General features: G+C 42.0%; 1 protein-coding gene across 6 annotated transcripts in view; it reads right to left on the bottom strand.

Annotated features, from left to right (window-relative positions):
- MED14 (mediator complex subunit 14) overlaps nt 1–15,849 on the bottom strand; it is a 130,788-nt gene that overhangs the window by 30,303 nt on the left and 84,636 nt on the right. For all 6 annotated transcript variants that reach the window (XM_070750552.1, XM_070750556.1, XM_070750554.1 and 3 more), the window contains one exon: nt 12,324–12,455. In XM_070750552.1, coding sequence (XP_070606653.1) covers nt 12,324–12,455 — 132 coding nt within the window. The remainder of the gene's footprint in view (nt 1–12,323; nt 12,456–15,849) is intronic.

Below are 15,849 nucleotides of genomic sequence, written 5' to 3'. Positions count from 1 at the left end.
CAAAAAGAACGGAGAGAGATAGAAACATTGAGACAGAGAGACCCATTAAATAATAAATATAAAGAAACCAGATATTTAATAAAATTAGAATTATTCTAATGCTTCAAGAAGTAGCAGCATATAACATAAAAATGATGAAACGAACGTATTTCGAACAAGCAAATGAAACTGGGAGATTGGCTCATAGGTTAAAAAAAGAAAAAGCAAAGAGAACAATTCAACAAGGGAATATGTGTCATGGAATAGATTAAAACAAAAAGATTGGCCAAAATTACTACCAAATGTGGTATATGAAAGAGAAGAAATTAGTGAAGAAAAGATAAAAATATATTAATTACCAGCCTTGTCGGAGATGAGGACGATATTAAATAAGGAAATTACCCAGAAAGAATTGCAAAAAGCCATCCAAAAACAAAATAACAATAAGGCCCTGGGATTGGATGGCCTCCCGTCAGAAATATATTAAAAATTTATAAATTTATTTGAAAATAGATAGTTGGAATTATATAACGAGGTACTAGATAAAGGCACAATGCCAAAGTTGTGGGGGGAGGCATATATCACCCTAATACCGAAAGAAGGAATGGATATGTGTCAAATACAAAACTATTGACCAATTTTTCTCCTTCACACAGATTATAAAATTTTTGTTCTAATTCCGGCAGAAAGGTTAAAAATAATCTTAAATCCAAACATACATCCAGACCAAAATGGTTTTTAGCCTAAACGTCAAACACGAAACAATACTAGGATAATAAGGAATGTGTTGGAATCCATTTCAAGATTTTTATCAAATCTTGTTTATCAAACAAGATTTGATAAACAACTGAAATTGATATTTGTCGACACCCAAAAAGCATTCGACAATTTTAATTGGAATTTTATAATTATGCAAATAAGAACAATGCAATTTGGTAATAAATTTATTAAAATGATAGAAGCTATATATTCCCAACAAACAGCAAACATATTAATCAATGGAGATATAACAGAGAAGATGCATATTAAAAAAGGTGTGAGACAGGGATGCCCACTCTCCCTATTATTATTTATAATGTTGATAGAAGTCCTATTAAACCAAGTAAGAGCCAATCAGGAGATTAAAGGATTAACGATAAAAGATGAAGAATAGAAAACACAGGTATTTGCTGATGACATGATATATAGAAACATAGAAGACTGACGGCAGAAAAAGATCTCAGGGTCCATCTAGTCTGCGCTTATACTATTTCCTGTATTTTATCTTAGGATGGATCTATATTTATCCCAGGCATGTTTAAATTCAGTTACTGTGGATTTACCAACCATATCTACTCGAAGTTTGTTCCAAGGATCTACTATTCTTTCAGTAAAATAATATTTTCTTGTCTTGCTTTTGATCTAACTAACTAACTAACCCAACTAACTTCAGATTGTGTCCCCTTGTTCTTGTGTTCACTTTCCTATTAAAAACACTTCCCTCCTGAACCTTATTTAACCCTTTAACATATTTAAATGTTTCGATCATGTCCCCCTTTTCCTTCTGTCCTCCAGACTATACAAATTGAGTTCATTAAGTGGTATATATATTATTATTGAAGACCCCCTAACTTCAGGACCCAACTTATTAAAAGATACAGAAAATTTTGGAAAGGTGTCTGAGCTTAAAATTAATAAAAACAAAAAAAAATAATTATGAAGAATCTTCCCAAAAATTAAATAGAAGAATTAGAAAAAAAATGGCAATTAAAACGACAAATATATATATATATAGGAATCAGGATTTCAGCAGTGTTCGTCAATAAATGAAGATAACTATTTGAAATTGTTTAAAGATATACAAAAAGACTTAATAACTTGGTTTAAATTATAAATATTATTAAGAAGAATTTCAGCCGTCAAAATGAATATCTTACCTAAATTGTTGTATCTGTTTCAGACCACACCAGTTAAACTTGAGGAATTTTTTTATAAGGAATTAGATAAATCAACTCAGAAATTCATATGGAAAGGGAAAAAGGCCAGAATTAAATAAAATTAATTCAAGACGAAAGATGTCAGGGAGGAATGGGTCTACCCAATTGGAAGATATACCATCAAGCAGCAACTATAACAGACCTGGTCAAGTAGTGGCCCGGAGGCCACATGCAGCCCATCCGCTGTCTGCGACCGGCCCACAGAGGCTGGTCCAACCAGGAAGGAGAAATGAGGGAGGAAGGAAGGAGAAATGGAAGGAGGGAGGGAGGGAGGAAGGGAGGAAGAAGAAATAGAGGGAACAAGAAAGGAAGGAAGGAGAAATGGAGGAAGGGTGGGAGGGAGGAAATAGAAATGGAGGGAGGAAGGAAGGAAGGAAGGAAGGAAGGAAGGAAGGAAGGAAGGAAGGAAGGAGAAATGGAGGGAACAAAGAAGGAAGGAGAAATGGAGGAAGGAAGGAAAGAAGGAGAAATATATAATATAATATATAATTATAATTTATAATTATAATATAATTAACTCAGTTCTACCCAATAATATACAGTATTGTGTAGAACTGAGTTAATTATATTAGTCCGGCCCTCTAAAACCATCCCAATTTCTCATGCAGCCCCCTGGCAAAATTAATTGCCTACCCCTGAACTATAATCTGATTGAAGGAATGTGTTCAATTAATAAAAGAGTATTAACTATTGAAGGGCATGATCTACAGTTTGAGTGGCACAAATATCTATGGCGTGAAGAAAGTAAAATCCACAGCTACTTTGGTAAACACCATATTACTGGGAAACTGATAAGAATGGCTAGATATTAGGAAAAGAAATTATACTCAAATCCCAAAATGGCTATCTCCATCGGAAGCTTTGATCCATCCCGATTTATTAAACTTAAATAATAGAATTGTATATAAACAATTACTGGATGAACAAAACAAACTTAAACATTGCAACCCTATTTGGACTGGGAGTCACTGCTCACAGTCACTCATGCCCTCATCACCTCGAGGCTCGACTACTGTAACGCTCTCTACATGGGGCTACCTTTGAAAAGTGTTCGGAAACTTCAGATCGTGCAGAATGCAGCTCTGAGAGCAATCATGGGCTTCCCTAAATATGCCCATGCCACACCAACACTCCGCAGTCTGCATTGGTTGCCGATCAGTTTCCGGTCACAATTCAAAGTGTTGGTTATGACCTGTAAAGCCCTTCATGGCACCAGACCAGATTATCTCAGGGACCGCCTTCTGCCGCACGAATCCCAGCGGCCAGTTAGGTCCCACAGAGTGGGTCTTCTCCGGGTCCCGTCAACTAAACAATGCCGCTTGACGGGACCCAGGAGAAGAGCCTTCTCTGTGGCGGCCCCGGCCCTCTGGAACCAACTCTCCCCAGAGATTAGAATTGCCCCCACCCTCCTTGCTTTTCGTAAGCTACTTAAAACCCACCTCTGCCGCCAGGCATGGGGGAATTAAGACTTCTTCTCCCCCTAGGCCGTTACAATTGTATGCATGGTATGTTTGTATATATGCTCGGTTTTATATATTAAGGGGTTTTAATTTGCTTTTAGTATTGGATTATTATTGTATATTGTTCATGATTGTTGTTAGCCGCCCCGAGTTTTCGGAGAGGGGCGGCATATAAATCCAATAAAACTTGAAACTTAAACTTGAAAATAAAACGAGGGAGAATTTGGCTTTACGTGGCTTAATATTGACTGGTGGCCATACTTCCCAATACATAATAAATACAGATTAGATGTGGTATACAGTGATCCCTCGAGTATCGCGAGGGTTACGTTCCAAGACCCCTCGCGATACTCGATTTTTCGCAATATAGTGGTGCGGAAGTAAAAACACCATCTGTGCATGCACGCCCTTTTTTCCATGGCCGCGCATGCGCAGATGGTGTTTTTACTTCCGCACCTGGGAAGACCCAGGGAAGGTTCCTTCCGCCGCCCAGCAGCTGATCTGCTCGGCAGCGCCGCAGCAGCGAGGAGCCGAAGATCCGGGTTTCCCCGCCGCCCACGCAAAGGGGAAACCCCGATCTTCGGCTCCTTGCTGCTGCCGCGCCCGCCGCTTGTCCGCCCGCCGCTTGTCCGCCCACCGCTTGTCCGCCCACCGCTTGTCCGCCACTTGCCTGCCCGCCGCTTGTCCGCCCGCCGCTTGTCCGCCCGCCTCGCTTGTCCGCCGCCTCGCTTGTCCGCCCGCCGCTTGTCCGCCGCCTGCCTGCCTGCAGCAGCAGCGAGCAGACGAAGATCGGGGTTTCCCCGCCGCCCACGCAAAGGGGAAACCCCGTCTCCTCGCTGATGCGCCCGCCCGCCCGCCCGCCGCCCGCCGCCCACCAGCAAGAGGGGGAGAGATAGAGAAAGAGAGATAAGGAAAGAAAGAGATGAGAGGGGGAGGAAGAGAGTGTGAGAGAGGAAGAAGCAAGATAGAGAAAGAGAGAGAGAAAGAAAGATGAGAAAGGAAGGAAGAGAGTGACGTCATCGGGTGGAAAAATCGCGATATAGCGTTTCGCGAAGAACGAGATCGCGAAACTCGAGGGATCACTGTAATTCGGTTTCCAAACAAACTATCAGGAACTAGATAAACTTTTATTGGGCCCTGAGGAAAAAATGATCTTGAAACTTTACAATTGTATTTTAAATTACAAAATGGAAGAGAAAAGGGTCAAAGAAGTTATCATCACCTGGACACAGAACATAGGACACACGATAGATTTGAATGACCAGGAAAGGGTATGGACTTGGAATTTCAAATTAACGATTTCTACAACATACAAGAAGAACATATATAAAATGTTCTATCGTTGGCATCTCTCTCCAACAAGGCTGGCAAAAATCTACCCTGAATCATTCCCCAAATGTTGGAAATGTAAAACAGAATTAGGTACATATTATCACATACAGTGGACGTATCCAGTGGCCAGGACCTACTGGAAGAAAGTTCAAAGTTGGTTAAAAGAAATTATACAAATCAACGTAGAGTTAAAACCAGAGATATTTCTCTTAAATATACTGTATTGGACCAAAAAATAAATAAAGACAATCAATATTTGATCATTCATATAATAACAGCGGCAAGAATTTGTTACACACAACCCTGGAAAAAAGAAACAGTTCTCACCAACCTACTGGTTATAAATAAAATACTTGAAGTGGTGGAAATGAACAGACTAACAATGAAAATAAATGAAAAAGAAGAAACAGATAATTATAAAATTTGGGACAAATTGTATGAATGATTAGACAAAATGTAATGACCTATAAAGCCCTACATGGCATCGGACAAAAATACCTTCGGAACCATCTTCTGCTGCATGGATCCTAGCGACCAATCAGGTCCCACAGAGTTGGCCTTCTCCGGGTCCCATTGACTAAACAATGTTGGTTGGCAGGCCCCAGGGGGAGAGCCTTCTCTGTGGCGGCCCCTTTGGAATCAACTCCCCCCAGAGATTAGAACTGCCCCCACCCTCTATGCCTTTCGTAAATTATTAAACACCAAGCTATGCCGCCAGGCATGGGGGAACTAGATACCCCGGGGCATATATAGTTTATGTATGGAATGATTGTGCTGCATGGTTTTAATATTGGTTTTTTAAATGTTTTTTAATATTAGATTTGTTTACATTTGTTTACATTATTATTTTGTTGTGAGCCGCTCCGAGTCCACAGAGAGGGGCATCATACAAATCTAATAAATTATTATTATTATTAAAATGAAGGAAACAAAATAACGTAAGAAGAGGTTATATTAATGAGAATGGATATGAAGAATAATTTGCAGACAATAATGTGTAATGAAAAAGTTGAAGATTATTGTGCAAATGTGGAGTGAACTATTTATAAACTATTTAATAATCTTAATATTAAGCACAATTAATTATAATTAGTATTCACCAATTATGAGAATTTTAACATATTAAATGATACGAATAACTGCGTAGTATATGGAACGGTATACATAAAAATAAGATAGCTATGAGAGAAATAGGATATTCCTCTTTTTAACTTATTCTTCTTCTGTTTATCTTTGTTTTTTGTTTTTCTTTTCTTTTCTTGTGTTTGGTTGTTTATGCAGTCTTTTTTGTTAAAATTGTCTAATTTGTGTATTGCAATTTTGATATATATATGACGGTCTTGGTATATTCGGGTTTCTTCCCGTGTAGGATTCAGAAATTTCTGGCGACGTTTTGACGAGGTCCCACTCGTCATCTTCAGACTGGTGCTTCTGTCCTTGTTCTAGGGCAAACACAGGGAGACCTGAGCTGCCTTCCTTCTATAAATACTGGTGGCTGGGTGTGGTTTGATGGCTCAGCAATTGCCTGCTGGGTAGAAACTTCCTGGTGAGTCAGTGGGGTAAAACCTGGGGTCGTTGATTTAAGTGAGGTATGCTGATTAGTTAATGATTGTGGATTAGGGGTGATATCCTGAGTAGTTGGAGCTTGCAGGCTACTTGGTTGTTTTGCAATGTGTGTTCTGAGTCTGGTTTCAGTTTCTATGGCTGGGATACGTTTGTTAATGAGGGCTGGTTTCCAGATGTCTGGTAGGCGGGAGGTATCATCCCGCTTGTTCATATTTTGGTGATGTTTTTTTATCTTGATGGCTTCCATGATTATTCTTTTGCTGTAGTGTTCTGTTTTGGAAATTAATTTGGTACTGTCAAAATCAATTTCATGTCCTGTAGTTTTGAAGTGTTGGAAAAGGGAGGAGGTTTTTTCTTTTTTTCTTAATGCATTCTTATGTTCTGAAACACGTGCATTTACTCTCCTGTTAGTTTGTCCAATATATGTGGCTGGGCAGATTTTACATGGTATTTGATAAACTCCCTGGTTTTCTAGCTGGATATTGTCTTTGGGGTTTCTTAGGATGTTGGCTATTTTTTTTATCTGTACCAAAGACTGTCTTTATGCTGTGTTTGCGGAGAATTTTGCTGATTTTACCTATGGTGCCTTTGATGTAAGGGAGGAGGGCGATGCCATTGTCCTGTTCTGTGTCTTCGTCCTGGGGGGGGGGGGGGGTCTCTTTTTGGATTAAGTTGGTGATTGCCTCTCTTTGGAATCCAATGGAAATTAGTACATTTGTGAGACTGTGTAATTCAGTTTCCAGGTGGTCTTTGTCGGCTAGGCGTTTGGTTCTGGAAATGAGGGTCTTGGCTACGGAATTGATCTGTGCAGGGTGGTGGTGGGATTTTGCGTTCAAGTAGCGGTTGGTGTATGTCTTCTTCTGGTAGACAGTGTGTCCTAGGGAGCCATTGGGTTTTTTGTAGATAGGACATCCAGGAAGGGAAGTTGGTTGTTGGTTTCTATTTCCATGGTGAATTGTATTCAGGTCTCGCTGTGTTCGCCCTAGAACAAGGACAGAAGCACCAGCCTGAAGATGACGAGTGGGACCTCGTCGAAACATCGCCAGAAATTTCTAAATCCTACACGGGAAGAAACCCGAATATACCAAGACCGTCATGTGTGTGTGTGTGTGTGTGTGTGTGTGTGTGTGTGTGTGTGTATAAAGTACAGTATGTCACTGAAGATTCATTTTGTGCATTCACATTTTGATTTCTTTGATTTCTAGATGGTGAAAGATTTCACCAGATTGTTGGCACAATGGAAAAATGGTATCAGGGAAACTATAACCCATCAACACTGGCTGACTACTGTTGGATACTGCAGCGAGATGCATCAGACACTGAGTACAAACAAAAATCAGCAGCAAAATATTTTAGCCCTGTTAAACTTATGAAGCATGGTGGAAATATTATGTGATTACTACATTATAGTTATTAAAAACTAATTTCATGTTTCTTGGATTTCCTATGTGATTCAGTCATTTTGAAATCATATTTGTGTTTAGCTTGAAGAGGTCCACCATAATTACAAAAGTTTTTCATGAAACAAAACTTTTGGGAAAAATGATATCCAGGGTTGTTATCTGAATAGTTTGAAATATTTGGACATTACATCAGTGTTTCAACATAACTCAAAACCATGGACTCATTTTCAGTCCATCTATTTCAGTTTCCAGTAGTTTAACTTGGCAAATGGAGAACCACACTCATCTATGTTGGCAGAAAATCAGGAGGAGTCTGGTAACACCTTTTCCAACTGACTAACACATTTGATTAAAAGGCAGAAGCTTTTGTGACTTGCAGCTGATGTAATACATCTGAATCTGATGAAGTCAGCTGCAGCTCATAAAAACTTATCTCTTTTCATCAAATGTGCTAGTTAGAAAAGGTGCTACCAGTCTCCTCTTGATTTTTCACAATTTATTATTCTAAATCAAAATAACATTGCTTTTATTTTTAATTAGGTTATCTGAACATGTAAACACCAAAATGTGTTTTATCTCTTTCAGGCAAGCTACAAGGTTGGAATTGTATATAGATAGTCCTCAACCTACCACCATAATTTAACCCAAAATTTCTGTTGCTAAGTGAAACATTTGTTAAGTGAATTTTGCCCCATTTTACTGCTTTTCTTGCCACCATTGTTAAATGAATCACTGTAGTTATTAAATTAGGAACAGGGTTATTAAGTGAATCTGACTTCCCCATTGTTTGTCAGAAGGTCACAAAAGTTGATTACATGATGCCAGGACACTGTAACTATCATAAATATGAGTCATTGCCAAGTATCTGAATTTTGATCATGGGATCGTGGGGATGCTGCAATGGTCATAAGTGTGAAAAACAGTCATAGGTCTCTTTTTTCAATGATCTTGTAACTTAAAACAGTCACTAACTGAACTGTTGTAAGTTGAGGACTACCTGTATTAGTCATAGATGTTGGTTGTAACAATAAACTGCATACAAATGTTTGATCTTCTCTTTGTTGACTGGAAGAAACAAGATTTTGTAGATAACATCAAAAAACCTCAAACAAGTTGAACTTTAGTATACACTAATCTTCTATCTATTTGCAACTTTGTCAGAAGAGGGGACAAGGGGAAAGTTTTGACAAGGCCTATTCCCATAAGAGGCAGGGGGCGTGATGGCTCAGCAGTTAGACACTGGGCTTATCAGCTGGAAAGCTGATAGACTGGGTTCAAGATCCGAGTACCCTGCAACAGTGTGAGCTTCTGTTAACTGTCCCAGTTCTTGCTCACCTGGAAGTTCATATTACTTCAGTTGGAAGGAACAGCACTCCGTGCACCTGTGCATATAGTCATGCTGGCCACATGACCACTGGCTACCTTGGCTAAGAAATGGAGATAAACACCTCCCCCTAGACTATGACACGACTGGACAGAGGAAACCTTTACCTTTATTCCTGTAAGAACCATAGGTGTTCTTTCATTACTGGCACAGCTTGTCTAGTCCAGCAAATTCTGAGGAAAAGTAGTTCTCCTTTCAAAGGTATTTACATGCAACATATTCCAAGCAATATAATCTTGGATACTAAAAGTAGTTATGTGCATAGTTCCCTCTAAGCTGCGCAGTGCGCTATGGCGCAGAGGTTTTTACCTCTCAGCCCGGGAAATTTCAAATTCAGTGCGGCGGACCGACCTCCACGCTGGAATTTGAAATGAGAAGTGTTGCTGCTCTACAAACATAGGGCAGCAACAGTTCCTTAAGGAAAGGTGGGAAACAAAGGGGCCAATTGCAGGCCCGCTTTCCTCCCCGCCCCTTAAATCCCGGATTTTCTCCTCCCCGCCCCCGGCAGCCAAACAGTTGTTTAACAGCTGGAGGGTAAGGTAAGAAAATCGTCCAGGGGGCCCTGGGCCTGGCAGCGCAGCTCGCTGCCGGGCTTCTCCTCTAAGCGTCCGGGGGGTGAGGCACTGGGGTTGGGTCCATGACCGGGGGCCGCGGAAAACTAAGAGGCTAGTGGCACGGCCCGCTGATAGGCCTGTAAGCATCTGTGGGGGGGTGCTGACCAGGGGCTGCCAAAGGGTAAGCGGCCTAGCGGTGCGCCCCGCCACCGAGCCTCTTGCTGTTCGTGGAGGGGGGGCGACGATGCCGAAAGGCGAGTGGCACGCCCAACCGCTGAGCCTCTTTCTGCCCGTGGAGGGGGAAGCGCCGATGCCGAAAGGCAAGCGGTGCGTCCCACCGCTGAGGCTTTTGCTGCCCATGGAGGGGGGGCGCTGATGCCAAAAGGCAAGCGGCGCCCCCCACCGCCGAGCCTCTTGCCATCCGTGGAGGGGGTTTGGGGGTGCCAATGCCGAATGCTTTCCATCCGCGGTGGGGGTTGCAGGGCAGGCACAGGCAGCCCCAGGAGAGAAAGAGGGAATGAGAGAAAGGAAAGAGACAGAAAGGGAGGGAGAGAAAGAAAGAGTGAGAGATAGAAAGGATAGAGAGAAAGATGGAATGAGAGAAAGGAAAGAGAGAGAAAGGGAGGGAGAGAAAGAGGGAATGAAGGAGGGAGAGAAAGAAAGAGTGAGAGATAGAAAGGATAGAGAGAAAGAGGGAATGAGAGACAGGAAAGAGAAAGGAAGGGAGAGAAAGAGGGAATGAGAGAAAGGAGAGAAAGGGAGGGAGAGAAAGAGTGAGAGATAGAAAGGATAGAGAGAAAGAGGGAGAGAAGGGAAGGAGAGAGAAAGGGAGGTAGGGAGAGAGAGAATGAAGGAGGGAGGGAGAGAAATAAAGAGTAGAAGATAGAAAGGATAGAGAGAAAGAGGGAGAGAGAAAGGAAAGAGAAAAAGGGAGAGATAGAAAGGAAAGAGAGAGAAAGGGAGGGAGAGAAAGAAAGAGTGAGAGATAGAAATGATATACAGAAAGAGGGAGAGAGAGAAAGGAAAGAGAGAAAGGGAATGAGAGAAAGAGAGAGAAAGAAAGAGGGAGAGATAGAAAGGATAGCGAGAAAGAGGGATGGAAAGGAACGAGAGGGAAAGGGAGGGAGAGAAAGAGGGAATGAAGGAGGGAGAGAAAGAAAGAGTGAGAGATAGAAATGATAGAAAGGGAGAGATAGAAATGATAGACAGAAAGAGGGAGAGAAAGGAAAGAGAAAAAGGGAGTGAGAGAAAGGAAAGAGAGAGAAAGGGAGAGAAAGAAAGAGTGAGAGATAGAAAGGATAGAGAGAAAGAGGGAGGGAGAGAAAGAGGAAATGAAGGAGGGAGAGAAAGAAAGAAAGTGAGTGATAGAAAGGATAAAAAGAGGGAGGGAGAGAAAGGAAAGAGAGATGAGAGAGGAAGGAGGACAGAGAGAGAGAGAGAAAGGAGGGGGAGCGAATTATGGATGTCAGAACTCACGCATACGTAATAGCGCGTGCCCTCACTTATTTAATTTATTTATTTATTTATTTATTTAGAGTTCTATGCCGCCCAGTCCCAAAGGGACTGCCGCTCAGACACTATACTTTTTCACCCACACTGGAAAAAAATTAGAGGGAACACTGGCTATGTGTTCTATAGTTTGATAGGAACGCATACTGAATCAAGAGATTTGGAAACTAATTCCTTGAAAAGTCTTCTTCTAAAATATCTACCTTTTTGTTGTTTCTTTTAATTTATTTTATGTACACAAAAACTTGACACGGCATGACATACAAGCAAGCAGGCCCAGGAATCCCACTTCCTACCTTAGCTAAAAATCAGTACAAAATTCCGTATACCTATATTGTAAGTATTTACGTTTCTAATTCATTTTGATATCCATTTCTTCCTTATATTTTCTTCCATATATTTGTCATTGTAAGTTATCTTTACTTTATCCTAAGTTTACTAAATCCTTACTTCTACCATAATTTATCTAACCAATCTCTACATTATATAATAATATAATTATAATAATATAATATTGAATTAAATATTACTCAATATCTAATTTCCTTTAATTATTGTTATATCACAATGTAGAATATATATTATCTACCTTGCTTATGTTTACAGTTGGGTAAAACCTTCTTTTTTTGTTGCAATGCAGTTGCAATACATGGCTATGAAAGCTGGACCATAAGGCTGAGTGCCAAAAAATTGAGGCCTTTAACTATGGTGGTAGAGGAGATCAACCCTGACTGTTCTTTAGAAGGCCAGATACTGAAGATGAACCTCAAATATTTTGGCCACCTAATGAGAAGAAAGGATTCACTGGAGAAAAGCCTAATGCTGGGAAAGACTGAGGGCAAAAGCAGAATGAGGTGGCTGGATAGAGTCACTGAAGCAGTCGGTGTGAGCTTAAATGGACTTCAGGGGATGGTAGAGGACAGGAAAGGCTAGAGGAACATTGTCCATGGCATCACGATGGGTTGGACCTGATTTTTGCAACTAAAAACAACAAAAACCTTTTTTTTTTACTCAGGGAAACCTGGCCAAGTGTGCTGGAGAATACATTAGTATATTTTCAAGATCTGAATTCCAACCAACACAGAACAATGTAGTTCATTTGGTGACATCTGAAGTATCAACTGTTAATCAATATTTATTTGAAGAGATAATGGGCTTACCGTGGGGGCTGGCAAAATTTGCATTTTGTCCCATTGTGATTCCAAGTGATGAAGGAGAAGGAGTTGGGCCAAATGATGCTGGTGATGGTGCTCTTAATGCTCCACTCGGAGAATTTGCAGCATGTAAAGTTCCTAAATATAATATACAAATAACAAATAATTATCTATATATACAGTGATCCCTCGATTTTCGCGGTTTCGATCTTCGCAAAACGGCTATACCACGGTTTTTCAAAAAATAATTATTTAAAAATAGTCCGCGGTTTTTTTTCTATACCTCGGTTTTTCCCGCCCGATGACGTCATACGTCATCACCAAAGTTACGTCTGCCATTGTTGATTGGCCGAAATCTCGGCCAATCAGCTTTGCCATCGCAAAAAGTTTGCCCGACAACGCTGATGCACCGAAATCTCAGCCAATCAGCGTTTTCATTGCAAAAATTTCGCCCGACAATGCTGATGGACAGAAATCTCGGCCAATCAGTGGTGTTATCCCAGCGTGCTTTGGAACTTTTGCAACTTGTTAAAACTTGTTGGAAGATGGCTCCTAAACGTTGCACGCGGAGCGGAGGCGGCGATGCTAAAAAGAGCAGGAAGATGCTGACAATTAAGGAGAAAATTGAACTTTTGGACATGCTAAAGGAGGGACCCTCTTATGCAGATGTTGGTCGGCATTATGGGATCAACGAATCGAGTGTGCGATACATTCGGAAAGACGAAAAGAAGATAAGGCAAACTTCTCTGATAACATTCAACAAGGCTGCAAAAAGAATGATGACGCCTAGAAACAAACGCCTTATGAAAATGGAAGCTGCTTTGTCCGTGTGGGTACAAGACTGCCGTAAAAAGAGCATTGCTTTGGATACCAACACCATACGGACAAAGGCACAGCAACTCTACACCCGTCTTGCAAACACAGAAGGAGGTGATGCAGATGAGGGAAAAGAACCATTGTCAAACACAGGTGAGGGCTGGGGTTTTTTATTCTGTCATTATTTAAGTGCTTTTACCATACTGTATGCTTTCATTCAAGAGTCACTTCTCTCTCCCTTTCCTGTCATTCTCTGCAGATGAAGGTGCTGGTGAAGGTGCTGATGACTCTGAAGACCCCCAGCCATCAACATCTACTGCTTCTTCGGCCCCATCCACATTCACAGCAAGCAAAGGGTGGTTCGATAAATTTCAACGGCGCTATGGCCTGAGGAGTGTGTCATTGCACGGAGAAGCTGCCTCAGCAGATACAGGTGCAGCCGAGCAGTACGTCCATGGCACGTTTAAAGACCTAATTGAAGAAGGGGGCTACCTTCCAGAACAGGTGTTCAACATGGACGAAACAGGCCTGTTCTGGAAGAGGATGCCTTCACGGACTTTCTTGATGCAAGATGAAGCCAAAGCCCCTGGTTTTAAGGCCCAAAAAGAACGGGTAACTTTGATCATGTGTGGAAATGCAGCAGGCTTTTTGATGAAGCCAGGGCTAATTTATAAGTCACGAAATCCAAGAGCCCTCAAGAACAGAAATAAGAATGCATTGCCAGTGTACTGGATGCATAATCCTAAAGCATGGATTACAAAAGCCCTCACGCGGGACTGGTTTCATCAGTGCTTCATCCCACAGGTGAAGGATTATTTGGCTGGCAAAGGACTCAATTTCAAAGTGCTTCTCCTAATGGACAATGCTGGAGGCCATGATGACCTGGCACATGAACATGCTGGGGTACAAGTCGAATTCTTGCCACCAAACACCACATCTCTTATCCAGCCAATGGATCAAGGTGTTATCCGCGCATTTAAGGCACTGTACACGCGCAATTCCCTTGGAAGCCTCGTGGAAGCAATGGATGCTGATGAAAACTTCACATTGAAGGGCTACTGGCGTCAGTACACGATCGCATCGTGTCTGAAGAACATTCAGAATGCCTTAATGGATATGAAGTCACAGACAATGAATGCCTGCTGGAAGAAATTGTGGCCAGAAGTGGTGCATGATTACAAGGGATTTGCTCCCGAAGAAATTCAACATGCTGCAGTCCAGAAATCTGTGAAGCTGGCACAGGCACTGGGTGGAGAAGGCTTCATTGACATGACACCAGATGAAGTCAATGGTTTGCTTGATGAGCATGGCCTACCGCTGACAGACAAAGATCTGGAGGAGCTGACCAGGTCAGCAAGTGAAGAAGAGGAGGAAGAGGGAGCTGAACAAGCTGAGGAAGAAGAAGATGTTGGCCTAACGCTTGAGCGGCTTGCAGAACTGCACAGAGCTGCTGCACATCTCCAACACATGGTGGAACTTTGGGATCCCAACATGACTCGCTCTATACACTTTAAGGCCTCCCTTGACAACACCTTTGCACCATACAGAGCCATGTTAGCCCAGAAAAAGAAACTGCACCAACAACTGCCCATAACTATGTTTGTCATGAAAACCAAGAGGTCTGTCACACCATCACCTGCAGCGTCCATTGTAGAAGTGCCCGATTAAATGGTGATAGAAGAAGATCCCGAGTTATCCTAGTTATGCTAACCCCACCCCCCAAAAATGTAAATAAATAATTATCATTTATAACTATCAGGATGACTGTCTTATTCAATGTACTGTACAGGTACAGGTAGAGGTAATGGGAAGGGGAAATGGTAATTAAGGGGATGGGAAATGGTAATTTATGAGTTAAAAGTGTTGGGACTGAGTGATATACTGTAGAAGAATGAATGAATGAATGACTGAGTGAATGAATGAATATTGTACCTGTATGTAAATTCAAACACAGGTGAGGGCTGGGGTTTTTTATTCTGTCATTATTTAAGTGCTTTTACCATACTGTATGCTATACTGTATGCTTTCATTCAAGAGTCACTTCTCTCTCTCTTTCCTGTCATTCTCTGCTTCAATCATTTTCTCATTTCTCCCTCTCTCCTTTCCATCTCGCTCTCTCTGTTGCTCTCTGTGAGAACGTCTGTCCCGCCTCCTGCAGCCCCCCTCGCTGACAGCTGGGACGAAAGCGCTCTCAGCCAAGGGACTACAAGAGGGGTGGGGCGGGCATTCTAAAAGCACTCAGAGCGGTGAGCGGCCAAATGAGGAGGCCGAGAAGCCGTAGCCGCCAGCGCTGCTGCAGGAAGACTCGTGCCCCAAGAAAGCCGGTGAGAGGGGCGAATCGGGCGGGCGGGGGAAGCGGCGAGGAGGCCGGAGGCGCTGGGTAGGTGGCCAACATTAAAAACAATCATTGCCAGCCTCCGCACTTTCGTCGCTCCCCGCCTCCAACTTCAAGCCCTTGCGCGGCCATGGAAAAAGGGTGCGCATGCGCAGATGGTGTTTTTACTTCCGCACCGCTACTTTGCGGAAAATCGATTTTCGTGGGAGGTCTTGGAACGTAACCCCTGCGAAAATCGAGGGAACACTGTATATATAATGGATGAGCTGCCCCGAGTCTTCAGAGAAGGGCAGCATACAAATCTAATAAATAATAATAATAATGTGCATGTGTGTGTGCATGTTTCAGCATAACTCTGTAATGCCAGAGCAATTTCGACCA

This window comes from Erythrolamprus reginae, chromosome 4, assembly GCF_031021105.1.
Source record: "Erythrolamprus reginae isolate rEryReg1 chromosome 4, rEryReg1.hap1, whole genome shotgun sequence".
NCBI classification, from domain to species: Eukaryota; Metazoa; Chordata; class Lepidosauria; order Squamata; family Dipsadidae; genus Erythrolamprus; species Erythrolamprus reginae.
This window is presented reverse-complemented; position numbering and strand designations above follow the sequence as displayed.